Source organism: Oncorhynchus mykiss, chromosome 24 (genome assembly GCF_013265735.2).
Source record: "Oncorhynchus mykiss isolate Arlee chromosome 24, USDA_OmykA_1.1, whole genome shotgun sequence".
In the NCBI taxonomy this organism is placed as follows: domain Eukaryota; kingdom Metazoa; phylum Chordata; class Actinopteri; order Salmoniformes; family Salmonidae; genus Oncorhynchus; species Oncorhynchus mykiss.
Genome location: NC_048588.1, coordinates 2,497,151 through 2,509,232, shown reverse-complemented (window position 1 = coordinate 2,509,232; position 12,082 = coordinate 2,497,151). Strand labels below are relative to the sequence as shown.

General features: G+C 43.8%; 1 protein-coding gene across 1 annotated transcript in view; it reads left to right on the top strand.

The window, feature by feature from the left end:
- Positions 1–8,505, top strand: part of LOC110503545 (ubiquitin conjugation factor E4 A) — a 28,888-nt gene extending 20,383 nt beyond the window's left edge. The window contains exons 10-20 of the mRNA XM_021581923.2: positions 33–159; positions 418–725; positions 1,702–1,834; positions 2,095–2,285; positions 2,405–2,505; positions 2,648–2,761; positions 3,340–3,514; positions 6,137–6,317; positions 6,650–6,797; positions 6,891–7,048; positions 7,290–8,505. Coding sequence (XP_021437598.2) covers positions 33–159; positions 418–725; positions 1,702–1,834; positions 2,095–2,285; positions 2,405–2,505; positions 2,648–2,761; positions 3,340–3,514; positions 6,137–6,317; positions 6,650–6,797; positions 6,891–7,048; positions 7,290–7,419 — 1,766 coding nt within the window. The 3' untranslated portion in view covers positions 7,420–8,505. The remainder of the gene's footprint in view (positions 1–32; positions 160–417; positions 726–1,701; positions 1,835–2,094; positions 2,286–2,404; positions 2,506–2,647; positions 2,762–3,339; positions 3,515–6,136; positions 6,318–6,649; positions 6,798–6,890; positions 7,049–7,289) is intronic.
- Positions 8,506–12,082: the final 3,577 nt, after the last annotated feature.

The window sequence follows — 12,082 nt, the reverse complement described above, 5'->3', positions numbered from 1 at the left end:
CTTTTTACATAATAAAATCTCTATTTTATTAGGTCTGGACAAAGAGACGTGTCTCGTCCCCCTTCCCCCCCAGCAGTCGGTGGAGTACGCCCAGTCATACAGCCTCCTCACTGAGAACCTCATTCTCACCCAGATGACCCTGCACCTAGGCTTCCACAGGTAACTAACTGGCCCTGTTCAGAAGGGTGCAACGTTAGAGAACATTCAGATATAATGCAAATTATAGGATAGATATGATTGTCTTTCAAGTAGAATAGGGAATCATGTCAGGTCCATTCTCATAGTGTAATCCTTCATAACAGCTGAGCCATGTGTACTGTATCTAATGTTGTGAACTGGACCTTGACAAATTTCCGTTGTTCGCTCTAACATATGGTTATTAAAGTTGTATTGTGTCTTCTCCTTGCCTCTCCCTAGACTCCACGAGCAGATGGTGAAGATGAACCAGTCGCTCCACCGGCTGCAGGGTACATGGCGGGAGGCCCAGCTCACGGGCGGACCGGCGGCCGAGCAGCTCCGCGAGCAGTTCGAGCGCCTCATGACGGTCTACCTGTCGACCAAGGCAGCAGCCACCCAGCCGGGCATGCTGCAGTGCTGCCTCAACCTGCAGGCGTCCAGCGCCACACTCCTGGTTCAACTGGGCCTTAGCAACCAGGGGCCCGAGCACGCCCAGCTCTCCTTCCCCCTGCCGCCGCTACACAACAGCCTGCTCTGTCACATGCCAGGTAGTTAGCCCTCCCTCCCTCTGTCATTTTACTTTTTTGATTTTATTTAGCTGGGCGACTTAGTCATGGCATTTAACTAAGGTAGGAAAGACAACCAAGTACCACAGTCATTGCAGGTCAAACTTTCCGTCAACCTTACTTACTTAGACCAATCACCCCATGAGGAGCACAGGCCATCAAGAACTCAACTTTTGGCAGTCATTTCAAAGTTGACACCATATCTTCAGTCATTTGAAAGATGCTCTTATGCTGGCTTGCAGTCAGTGCGTACAATAGAGGTTTTCAACCAGTGTGCCACTACAGGGACTCTCAGGTGTGCCGCAAATGTTTTCCTAATCTTGATAATTGTTTTGAACACTCACTTATAAACTTGACCCGTGGAGTGGGCGCACCAGTGCCGCTCAGATAATACATTGAATGGCACATGGTTACATCTGTATCGTTGTTTCAAGTCCAGTTAGCTCAGGCTGTTGTTACATTTGTATCATTTGAGGGGCACGCATCACGAGCAAAGTCATTTGTATCATTTTACTTTACCTGTGAGAACCATTAGCACAGACAAGTCTGATTAGGCTTAGCTGTACAACAGCCGCTGCCATAGAAACAAACGGAACATGGCTTTGTGGCGGTGGTTGCACAAGTACAATGGAGAAAACCGCTCGTCTGTAGCGGCTGTTGACAGTGCTATAAAATGACAGTGCTATAAAAGAGTTGTGAGAGAATAACACATATGTCGGGAGCAGAGGAGGCTGGTGGTAGTACCTATAGGAGGTTGGACTCATTGTAATTGCTGGAATGGAATTAATGGAAACACCTAACACATCAATCACATGGAAATGTTTGATTCCATTCCAGCCATTTAAAACGAGCCCGTCCTCCTATAGCCCCTCCCACCAGCCTCCTCTGGTGGAGAGTGTCTTAAAAGGATGACTAGTAGGAGGGGTTGGTTATCACAAGGATTCTTGTACGTCTGCAGAGTTCTTTGCGGAGAACTTGGGAGATTTCTTTGTCTTCCTCCGCCGCTTCGCCGACGAGGTCCTGGAGTCTTCTGCTGAGAGCTTGGAGCAGGTCCTCAACTTCATCACTGTGTTCATGGGAAACGTGGAGAGGTAGGGGAAAGAGAGGGAGATGCCTTGAGTTCATCCACGCACACATGCACAGTACTCGGCCACATGTTTACACCTCTGTGCATAATATCCATGTGTCCTGGTACACACAATGCCTTGAGGTCTGTTTATCTCAATTGTGGATCCCCATCGGCTGTTACCACAGTCACTCTTCTGGATGTGATATTCCTAAAGGGTTTTATGTGTCTACCATTTGGACTCATCTATGTTCCTATTGTGTTACCCTTTACCCATGTACCCAGGATGAAGAACCCTCATTTGCGGGCAAAGCTGGCAGAGGTGCTGGAGGCGGTGATGCCCCACATGGAGCCGGCATCGGCCGGCTCGGCCCAGCCAGTCATGTTCCAGCGTCAAAGGGTCTTCTGCTCCTACCGCCACGCCCCTCACCTGGCCGAGGCGCTCATCGCTGTGTTTGTGGACATTGAGTTCACTGGTGGGTTTAGTGTGTGTGTGCGGCATATGTGTGTGTTTGTGCGTGCTAGAATCTAAACCTTTGTGATGAAGCTCAAGTGCATGCGTGATGTCACTTATGTTATTGACTTTTCTCCTCAGGTGATCCTCACCAGTTTGAACAGAAGTTCAACTACAGGAGACCTATGTATCCCATCCTCAAGTACATGTGGGGGAAGGAGAGCTACAGAGAGAGCATTAAGGCAAGCTCATTTCCCTTTTTCTTTCTTAGTTACCTAGATGGTACCACATGTGGAGTCGTCCTTATTGAAGACACACGGTATTGTTCTTCAGTTCTGCACCATTATGTACCAAAATGCTTATGTGGAATGTTGTTTACTTCAGAGTCTTGCTGTTTATGCTTCCGAGAACCTCGAAGCCATGAATCCTCCACTCTTCCTGCGGTATCTGAATCTCCTGATGAACGACGCCATCTTCCTACTCGACGAAGCTATACAGGTGAGAAACTGTCAGCGTTTAGCTCTCGTTTTATGAAAAGGACATTCCTGGTATTGACTTATAGCCATCTCAGTGGCGGCTGGTGCCACTTTAAATTGGAGGTCGGTTTTATTTTAATGGCTAGAATGGAGCCAACAAACGGTATTAAACACATTTCTATGTGTTTGATACCATTCTATTCATTCCATTCCGACCATTGCTATAAGTCGTCCTCACCTTAACAGCCTCTACTAATCCATCTTTTTTTATGGGGGGCAGAGGCAAATAAAAGACTGTAAAAACACCAGCAAATCAGCTACAATTGGTTTTCATTTTGGAAATCTGCTCCAAAGTATTCCCACGCATACTAAAGAGATACTCGTAAGCAAAGTTTTGAAATGCTTATGTTTTAGTCAAATATTATATATGTTTGGGCTTCTTGTGGTCAATTTGCCATCTGCAATTTGCCATCCGCTCAAGAAGAAATTGGCCCGCGATTGAATCTAGTTGATGTCCTCTAGTTTACAAGAAGATCCTACATTTCAACTGTGTCAGATGTTGTCACTACTTCTGTCTGGCCTGGTCCTTGTCGGTGGTAGTACCTGAGCAAGATCAAGCTACTACAGCTGGAGAAGGACCATGGCGAGTGGGAGGGCCTGGCTCCTGATGCCCTCAGAGAGAAGGAGTCCAGTCTGCAGATGTTGGGACAGCTGGCACGCTTCCATAACATCATGTCCAACGAGACCATCGGCACACTGGCTTTCCTCACATCAGGTTAGTTGGAGAAGGAGGATGAATGGATAGCAATGATTGGATAACGTCTTGGACATACGTCTCTACCTAGAGCTACACACACTATGGGTGTTTGTGTATTTTTGTTGATATCGTTGTCCAATTCATTGTTAGTGAAACCATAAGCAGAATTAAGAGATTGCCCTGTTAAAGGTGAATGGCAATCATTTATATTTGATGGCATTGTGTTGTACAACTGACGATACAGACATTAGGAACACCTTTCTCATATTGAGTTGCATCCCCTTTTGTCCTCGGGAACAGCTTCAATTCATTTTTTTTTTATTTTTTTTTTATTTCACCTTTATTTAACCAGGTAGGCTAGTTGAGAACAAGTTCTCATTTGCAACTGCGACCTGGCCAAGATAAGGCATAGCAGTGTGAACAGACAACACAGAGTTACACATGGAGTAAACAATTAACAAGTCAATAACACAGTAGAAAAAAAGGGGAGTCTATATATACATTGTGTGCAAAAGGCATGAGGTAGGCAAATAATTACAATTATGCAGATTAACACTGGAGTGATAAATGATCAGATGGTTATGTACAGGTAGAGATATTGGTGTGCAAAAGAGCAGAAAAATAAAAATAAATAAATAAAAACAGTATGGGGGTGAGGTAGGTGAAAATGGGTGGGCTATTTACCAATAGACTATGTACAGCTGCAGCGATCGGTTAGCTGCTCAGATAGCAGATGTTTGAAGTTGGTGAGGGAGATAAAAGTCTCCAACTTCAGCGATTTTTGCAATTCGTTCCAGTCACAGGCAGCAGAGAACTGGAACGAAAGGCGGCCAAATGAGGTGTTGGCTTTAGGGATGATCAGTGAGATACACCTGCTGGAGCGCGTGCTACGGATGGGTGTTGCCATCGTAACCAGTGAACTGAGATAAGGCGGAGCTTTACCTAGCATGGACTTGTAGATGACCTGGAGCCAGTGGGTCTGGCGACGAATATGTAGCGAGGGCCAGCCGACTAGAGCATACAAGTCGCAGTGGTGGGTGGTATAAGGTGCTTTAGTGACAAAACGGATGGCACTGTGATAAACTGCATCCAGTTTGCTGAGTAGAGTGTTGGAAGCAATTTTGTAGATGACGTCGCCGAAGTCGAGGATCGGTAGGATAGTCAGTTTTACTAGGGTAAGTTTGGCGGCGTGAGTGAAGGAGGCTTTGTTGCGGAATAGAAAGCCGACTCTTGATTTGATTTTCGATTGGAGATGTTTGATATGGGTCTGGAAGGAGAGTTTAGAGTCTAGCCAGACACCTAGGTACTTATAGATGTCCACATATTCAAGGTCGGAACCATCCAGGGTGGTGATGCTGGTCAGGCGTGCGGGTGCAGGCAGCGAACGGTTGAAAAGCATGCATTTGGTTTTACTAGCGTTTAAGAGCAGTTGGAGGCCACGGAAGGAGTGCTGTATGGCATTGAAGCTCGTTTGGAGGTTAGATAGCACAGTGTCCAAGGACGGGCCGGAAGTATATAGAATGGTGTCGTCTGCGTAGAGGTGGATCAGGGAATCGCCCGCAGCATGAGAAACATCATTGATATATACAGAGAAAAGAGTCGGCCCGAGAATTGAACCCTGTGGCACCCCCATAGAGACTGCCAGAGGACCGGACAGCATGCCCTCCGATTTGACACACTGAACTCTGTCTGCAAAGTAATTGGTGAACCAGGCAAGGCAGTCATCCGAAAAACCGAGGCTACTGAGTCTGCCGATAAGAATACGGTGATTGACAGAGTCGAAAGCCTTGGCAAGGTCTATGAAGACGGCTGCACAGTACTGTCTTTTATCGATGGCGGTTATGATATCGTTTAGTACCTTGAGCGTGGCTGAGGTACACCCGTGACCGGCTCGGAAACCAGATTGCACAGCGGAGAAGGTACGGTGGGATTCAAGATGGTCAGTGACCTGTTTGTTGACTAGGCTTTCGAAAACCTTAGATAGGCAGGGCAGGATGGATATAGGTCTGTAACAGTTTGGGTCCAGGGTGTCGCCCCCTTTGAAGAGGGGGATGACTGCGGCAGCTTTCCAATCCTTGGGGATCTCAGACGATATGAAAGAGAGGTTGAACAGGCTGGTAATAGGGGTTGCGACAATGGCGGCGGATAGTCATCAGGGCATGGACTCTACAAGGTGTCGAAAGCGTTCCATAGGGATGCTGGCCCATGTTGACTCCAATGCCTCCCGCAGTTGTCAAGTTGGCTGGATGTCCTTTGGGTGGTGGACCATTCTTGATACACATGGGAAACTGCTGAGCATGAAAACCCCAGCTGCATTGCAGTTCTTGACACACTCAAACTTGTGCGTTTGGCACCTTCTACCATACCCCGTTCAAAGGCACTTAAATATTTTGTCTTGCCCATTCACCCTTTGAATGGCACACACACAATCCATGTCTCAAGGTTTAAAGATCTTTCTTTACCCTGTCTCCTCCCCTTCATCTACACTGATTGAAGTGGATTTAACAAGTGGGATTATAGCTTCCACCTGGATTCACCTGGTTAGTCTCTGTCAAGCAGGTGTTTCTAATGTTTTGTACACTCAGTGTATATGAATATATTGAAACTCATACTCGCTTCTCCCTCTCCATGATATCCCAGAGATCAAGGGTATTTTTGTTCACCCTTTCATGGCCGAGAGGATCATCTCCATGCTCAACCACTTCCTGCAGCACCTGGTCGGACCCAAGATGGGTGCCCTGAAGGTGAAAGACTTCAGCGAGTTTGACTTCAAGCCCCAACAACTAGTTTCCGATATCTGCAACATCTACCTTAACCTGGGGTACGTTTCAAAACTGCAATATTTCAAGGCTAAGACAAGGCTCAAGTAATTTGAGTTGAAATTCGCTTGTTTCTTCAATCTGTACTTCAGACCTGTATTCTGATAGTATTTGAAATCCTTCAAATACTTTGAGCGTCTGCCTGAAGTGCCAGGTGGGACGGGTTTGCATGTTTTGCATGGTTCCATTGGTTCTATTGTGCCAGGCAAGCACAGTCAGGCAAAGCTAAATTAGTTTGTACACTTTGTTAAGTACCATTTGAATCCATGTGTGGCATATGAGGTGGCTATTTGGTTTTTAGTGATTCTAACAATGTCTGTTTTCTCTTTGGCAGTGATGAAGAGAATTTCTGTGCCACTGTCCCAAAAGACGGGCGCTCCTACTCTCCCACGCTCTTCTCTCAGACTGTCCGAGTCCTGAAGAAGATCAACAAGCCCGGAGAAGTTATTGTGGGTTTCGGGCTCCTTGCTGACAAAATAAAGGTTAGATCTGTAGTAGTATAAAATCATATTATACTGTACCACTATGCCCTCTCCATAGCATAACCCTAAATGAATAACTACTTCCTGTCTTAGTCTCATGCAGACCGACAGCTGCAGGATGAGGAAACATACGCGGACGCCCCGGACGAGTTCCTGGACCCCATTATGTCCACGCTGATGCTCGACCCTGTGCTGCTCCCCTCTTCCAATGTCACGGTCGATCGCTCGACTATAGCACGGCACTTACTCAGGTGAGTGATTCCTTTAGGAGTAGTATGTCTACGTGCTGCTGGTTTATTCCAGGGGCTGTATGCATCAAGCATTTCAGAGTAGGAGTGCTGATCTAGGATCAGGTCTCCCCTTGTCCATGTAGTCTTATTCATTGTGATCTAAAATGCAAAATCAGCAGTCTTACTCTGAGATGCTTAAAGCATATGGCCCGAGATCACGTTTTTTGTACGATATCAGGTATCAATTTTCATTTCCCTACAGTGATCAGACAGACCCATTCAACCGCAGCCCACTCACAATGGACCAGATCCGGCCCAACGAGGAGCTGAAGCAACAGATCTTACAGTGGCTGGCCCAGCAGGAGCGGCTACAGATGGGCCCTAGTGGCTAGCCCTGGAAACTTCTCAAATAAACTATGATTGTACCATACCTTCCCTCACCTCCTTACCGACAGTAGTATGCTCCACTTTGACTCATCCATGTGTGCTTGCCTTCAAGCTTCGGACTTCAAACCACATGAGAGACTGTTATCTCCCTCTCATGCAGCGCACTTGTCACTTAAAAACCCTCCCCAGTCAATGGAAGATCCCAGGTCTCAGAAACTGTCAGGAGAGCAGGTAGTGGTACAATTGAAAACTGAGTTGCACTGCTACATTGATATGCTCTATGGTGGTTTGGAATTCTGCCCCCTGCTTCAGAGAATATACTGTTTACTATCAGTGGTTGCAGTCTGGTCAGAACCATTGGTCAAACTGGAAAATAGTTGTTTAGCAATTCCTAAATGATCATCAGCTCTGCCAAATGTTTTATATTTTAAAAGTAGGCAAAGTATACTGAAAACTTGTAGTTCAGAACAAAATAATGTCTTATTAATTTCCCCTTGTCTCTATAGTAACCATAGTCTATATGCACCATCCATCTATGAACCTAAACAAGATTATCTGATGTTATTTAGCATTTACCATTAAAATAATGTGTTATGCAAGCATATAATACCCATAAAATAAAATGTGGTTAAACCAATCTTCATTGAAAGAATCGGTGCCTAAAACCACCAGCCTTGCTTTAATTTCATCAAATGAGACCAGACATTTTTCAAGTTATTATTTTGTGTCTTTGTTCCATTTATGATATTAAATGCGCCGTCAATGGATATGTCTTATATCCTAAACAAGAGATGGTATAGACCGTGGAGGAGACAGGGTGTCACTTGCTTTGGTTATTTACAAACTTGTGTGAGTTGCTCTTGTTTGGAATTTGAGACTTAATTCAAGTAAATTGTGATTTGCTAAAGAAATGAGTAGAACTTGGGAAAGAATACCCATTTGATAGCATGCATTTGTATATGGCATATCTATCAACTTAATGATTACCAGGGTGAAATTATAATGCAATATTTTAAATGTCAAAATGTATTTGGAATGTACAGTATGACTAATAAATAAAAAGCTTTGATGTGTTACAGTATCAAGCTTTCAACAAGTGTTTGCATTACTTTTTCCAGTACCATAATAACTGGCAATAACCAAGTATGGTTATTAATTGGTAGATGTTTGTACGCGAACAGTCACTCATTTATTCCTAATACTCACATACTAAAGTTACCATAACATAACGATAATTGAATGGTATTAGGCACTGAACAAGAAAGTACTTCCTAATTAACACTATCCAGTTACACTTAACACAAATAGAAATGCAACATGTAAAGTGTTGGTCCCATGTTTCATGAGCTGAAATTGAAGATCCCAGAAATTGTCCATATGCACAAAAAGCGTATTTCCCTCAAATGTTGTGCACAAATTTGTTAACATCCCTGTTAGTGAGCATTTCTCCTTTTGAATGTTCATTTCTCTACTACTTCTCTAAAACGTTGTTTTAGAAAATTTGGAAGTAAGTCCAACCGGTCTCACAACCGCAGACCATGTGTTACCATGCCAGCCCAGGACCTCCACATCCAGGTTCTTCTCCTAGGGAGTCATCAGAGATAAAGCCACCCGGACAGCTGATGAAACTGTGGGTTTGACCAACTGAAGAATTTCTTCACAAACTGTCAGAAACCATCTCAGGGAAACTCATCTGCATGCTCGTCATCCTCACCAGGGTCTTGACCTGACTGCAGTTCGGTGTCGTAACCGACTTAGATGGCCACTGGCACGCTGGAGAGATAAATCCCGGTTTCAACTCTACCGGGCAGATGGCAGACAGCTTGTATGGCAGTGTGCAGGCGAGCGGTTTGCTTATGTCAATGTTGTGAACAGAGTGCTTTATGGTATGGGTAGGTACAAGCTAAGGACAATAAACACAATTGCATTTTATCAATGGCAATTTGAAGGCACATCGCTGTGCCATTAATTCGCCATTATCAACATGTTTTAGCATGATAATGCACAGCCCCATGTCGCAAGGATTTGTACACAGTTCCTGGAAGCTGAATATGTCCCAGTTCTTCCCTGACCTGCATACTCACCAGAAATGTCACCTATTGAGCATGTTTGGAATGCTCTGGATTGACGTGTACGTCAGAGTGTTCCAGTTCCTGACAATATACAGCAACATCATACAGCAACATTGCACAGCCATTTAAGAGGAGTGGGACAACATTCCACAGGCCACAATCGACAGCCTGATCAACTCTTATGCAAATGAGATATGCCACGCTGCATGAAGCAAATGGTGCTCACACTAGATACTGACTGGTTTTCTGATCCACGCTCCTACGTTTTTTGTAAGGTATCTGTGACCAACAGATGCATATCTGTATTCCCAGTCATGTGAAATCCATAGATTAGGGCCTAATGAATTTGATTCAATTGAGTGATTCTCTTATATGAACTGTAAAGTAGTCAAATCTTTGAAAGTGTTGCATGTTGCATTTATAATTTTGTTCAGAGTAGCTAAGTACAGCCATTTAGTGATTTGGTTGTTCTAATACACGCTTCTACACACACTTTTTTATTGTTCGACGGTATCTGTACAAAAATTGGAATAGAAAACAAATGTCGACCAATAAAAAAAGTGTGTTGAAGCGTGTACTTGACCAACCAAATTACTCAGTTTATCATGAGTCTTGTGTAATTTTACAAAGATCACTATTACCTTGGTTTGAACCATTTTCTGAGGCCCTATGGGAAATCAACACTGAACGGTGCGGGTCACTTTCAGGTTTTAGCAAACAGTATCAGGGGGTGATTTCAATTTTAAGTGGTGTAAGATCATATCAAACTTTACAAGGCAACAGTTAACATGTCACCCCCACAAATGATGCAGTGCACCCATTGGGCCAAACAGTGTAATTTTGTAGATGACAGATCTCTATGCCAAATCCCTTCATTCACCCAAGTTTCGTCAAAATGGGGCCAGTGGTGTCTGAGATATCGCGTGGGTTAGCTAGACATATCCCTGAGCATGTGTGCCAATTGTCAGATCTGACTGTTAGCATCATGTGTACCAAATTGTGTTGCAATATGAATATCCTTCACTGATTTATATGCATTTACAGTGGCAAGAAAAAATATGTGAACCCTTTGGAATTACCCGGATTTCTGCATAAATTGGTCATCAAATTTGATCTGATCATCTAAGTCACAACAAAAGACAAACATTGTGTGCTTAAATACAATAATTTGTGTTATTAGTTTTTCTTGTCGATATTGAATACATAATTTAAACATTCACAATGTAGATTGGAAAAATATGTGAATCCCTAGGCTAATGGCTTCTCTAAAAGCTAATTGGAGTCAGGAGTCAGCTAACCTGGAGTCCAATCAATGAGACAAGATTCGGGATGTTGGTCAGAACTGCCTTGCCCTATAAAAAACACTCACAAAATTTGAGCTTGCTATTCACAAGAAGCATTGTGAACCATGCCTCAAACAAAAGAGCTCTCAGAAGACCTAAGATTTAGAATTGTTGACTTGCATAAAGCTGGAAAGGGTTACACAAGTATCTCTAAAAGCATTGATGTTCATCAGTCCACAGTAAGACAAATGGTCTATAAATGGAGAAAGTTCAGCACTGGTGCTACTCTCCCTAGGAGTGGTTGTCCTGCAAAGATGACTGCAAGAGCACAGCATTCCCAAGTTTATCAAGACATTTTGATGGAGAATGTTAGGCTATCTGTCTGCCAATTGAAGTTCAACAGAAGTTGGGTGATGCAACAGGACAACGACCCGAAACAGAATGTCTTCAACAGGAGAAAATAAGCCTTCTGGAGTTGCCCAGTCAGAGTCCTGACCTCAACCTGATTGAGATGCTGTGGCATGACCAAGAGAACAGTTCACACCAGACAGCCCAAGAATATTGCTGAACTGAAACAGTTTTGTAAATAGAAATGGCCCAAATTTCCTCCTGACCATTGTGCAGGTCTGATCCGCAACTACGGAAAACATTTGGTTGAGGTGATTGCTGCCAAAGGAAGGTCAACCAGTTATTAAATCCAAGGGTTCACACTTTTTCCACCCTAAACTGTGAATGTTTACACTGTGTGTTCAATAAAGACATGAAAACGTGTAATTGTTTGAGTGTTATTAGTATAAGCAGACTGTTTGTATATTGTTGTGACCTAGATGATCAGTTCAAAATGTATGACCAATTTGTGCAGAAATCCATGTATTTCCAAAGGGTTCACATACTTTTTCTTGCCACTGTATGCCAAGAATGTTTATTGGTCAAACGCAACCATGTTTAAGGTACAAGTCTGCCAGGGGCATCTGGCTCAGGCCCAGGAGGCAGGCCGGTTCCAAATCGAAAGCAATAAACTTTTAGCCGGTCAAAACAGCCTACACGGGCGCCCAGGCGAGATTAATTGAACCCTGTTGATTTGTTGGATATGATTTTAAACCATATAATTAGTTGTTCGTTGCAATTGCCCCTTTGTTTCTAGTTATTTGCCAGGTATGGTAGGTATGGCACCTCTTTCGAAAATATTGTGGACTTTTCTATTATGAACAAATACATTGACTGGATTGATTATTCATTGTATTGGTTATGATGAAATCCCTACTGAATATTTGACATCGACTGTTCTCTTTAGTGGCTTTTGTTTATATATT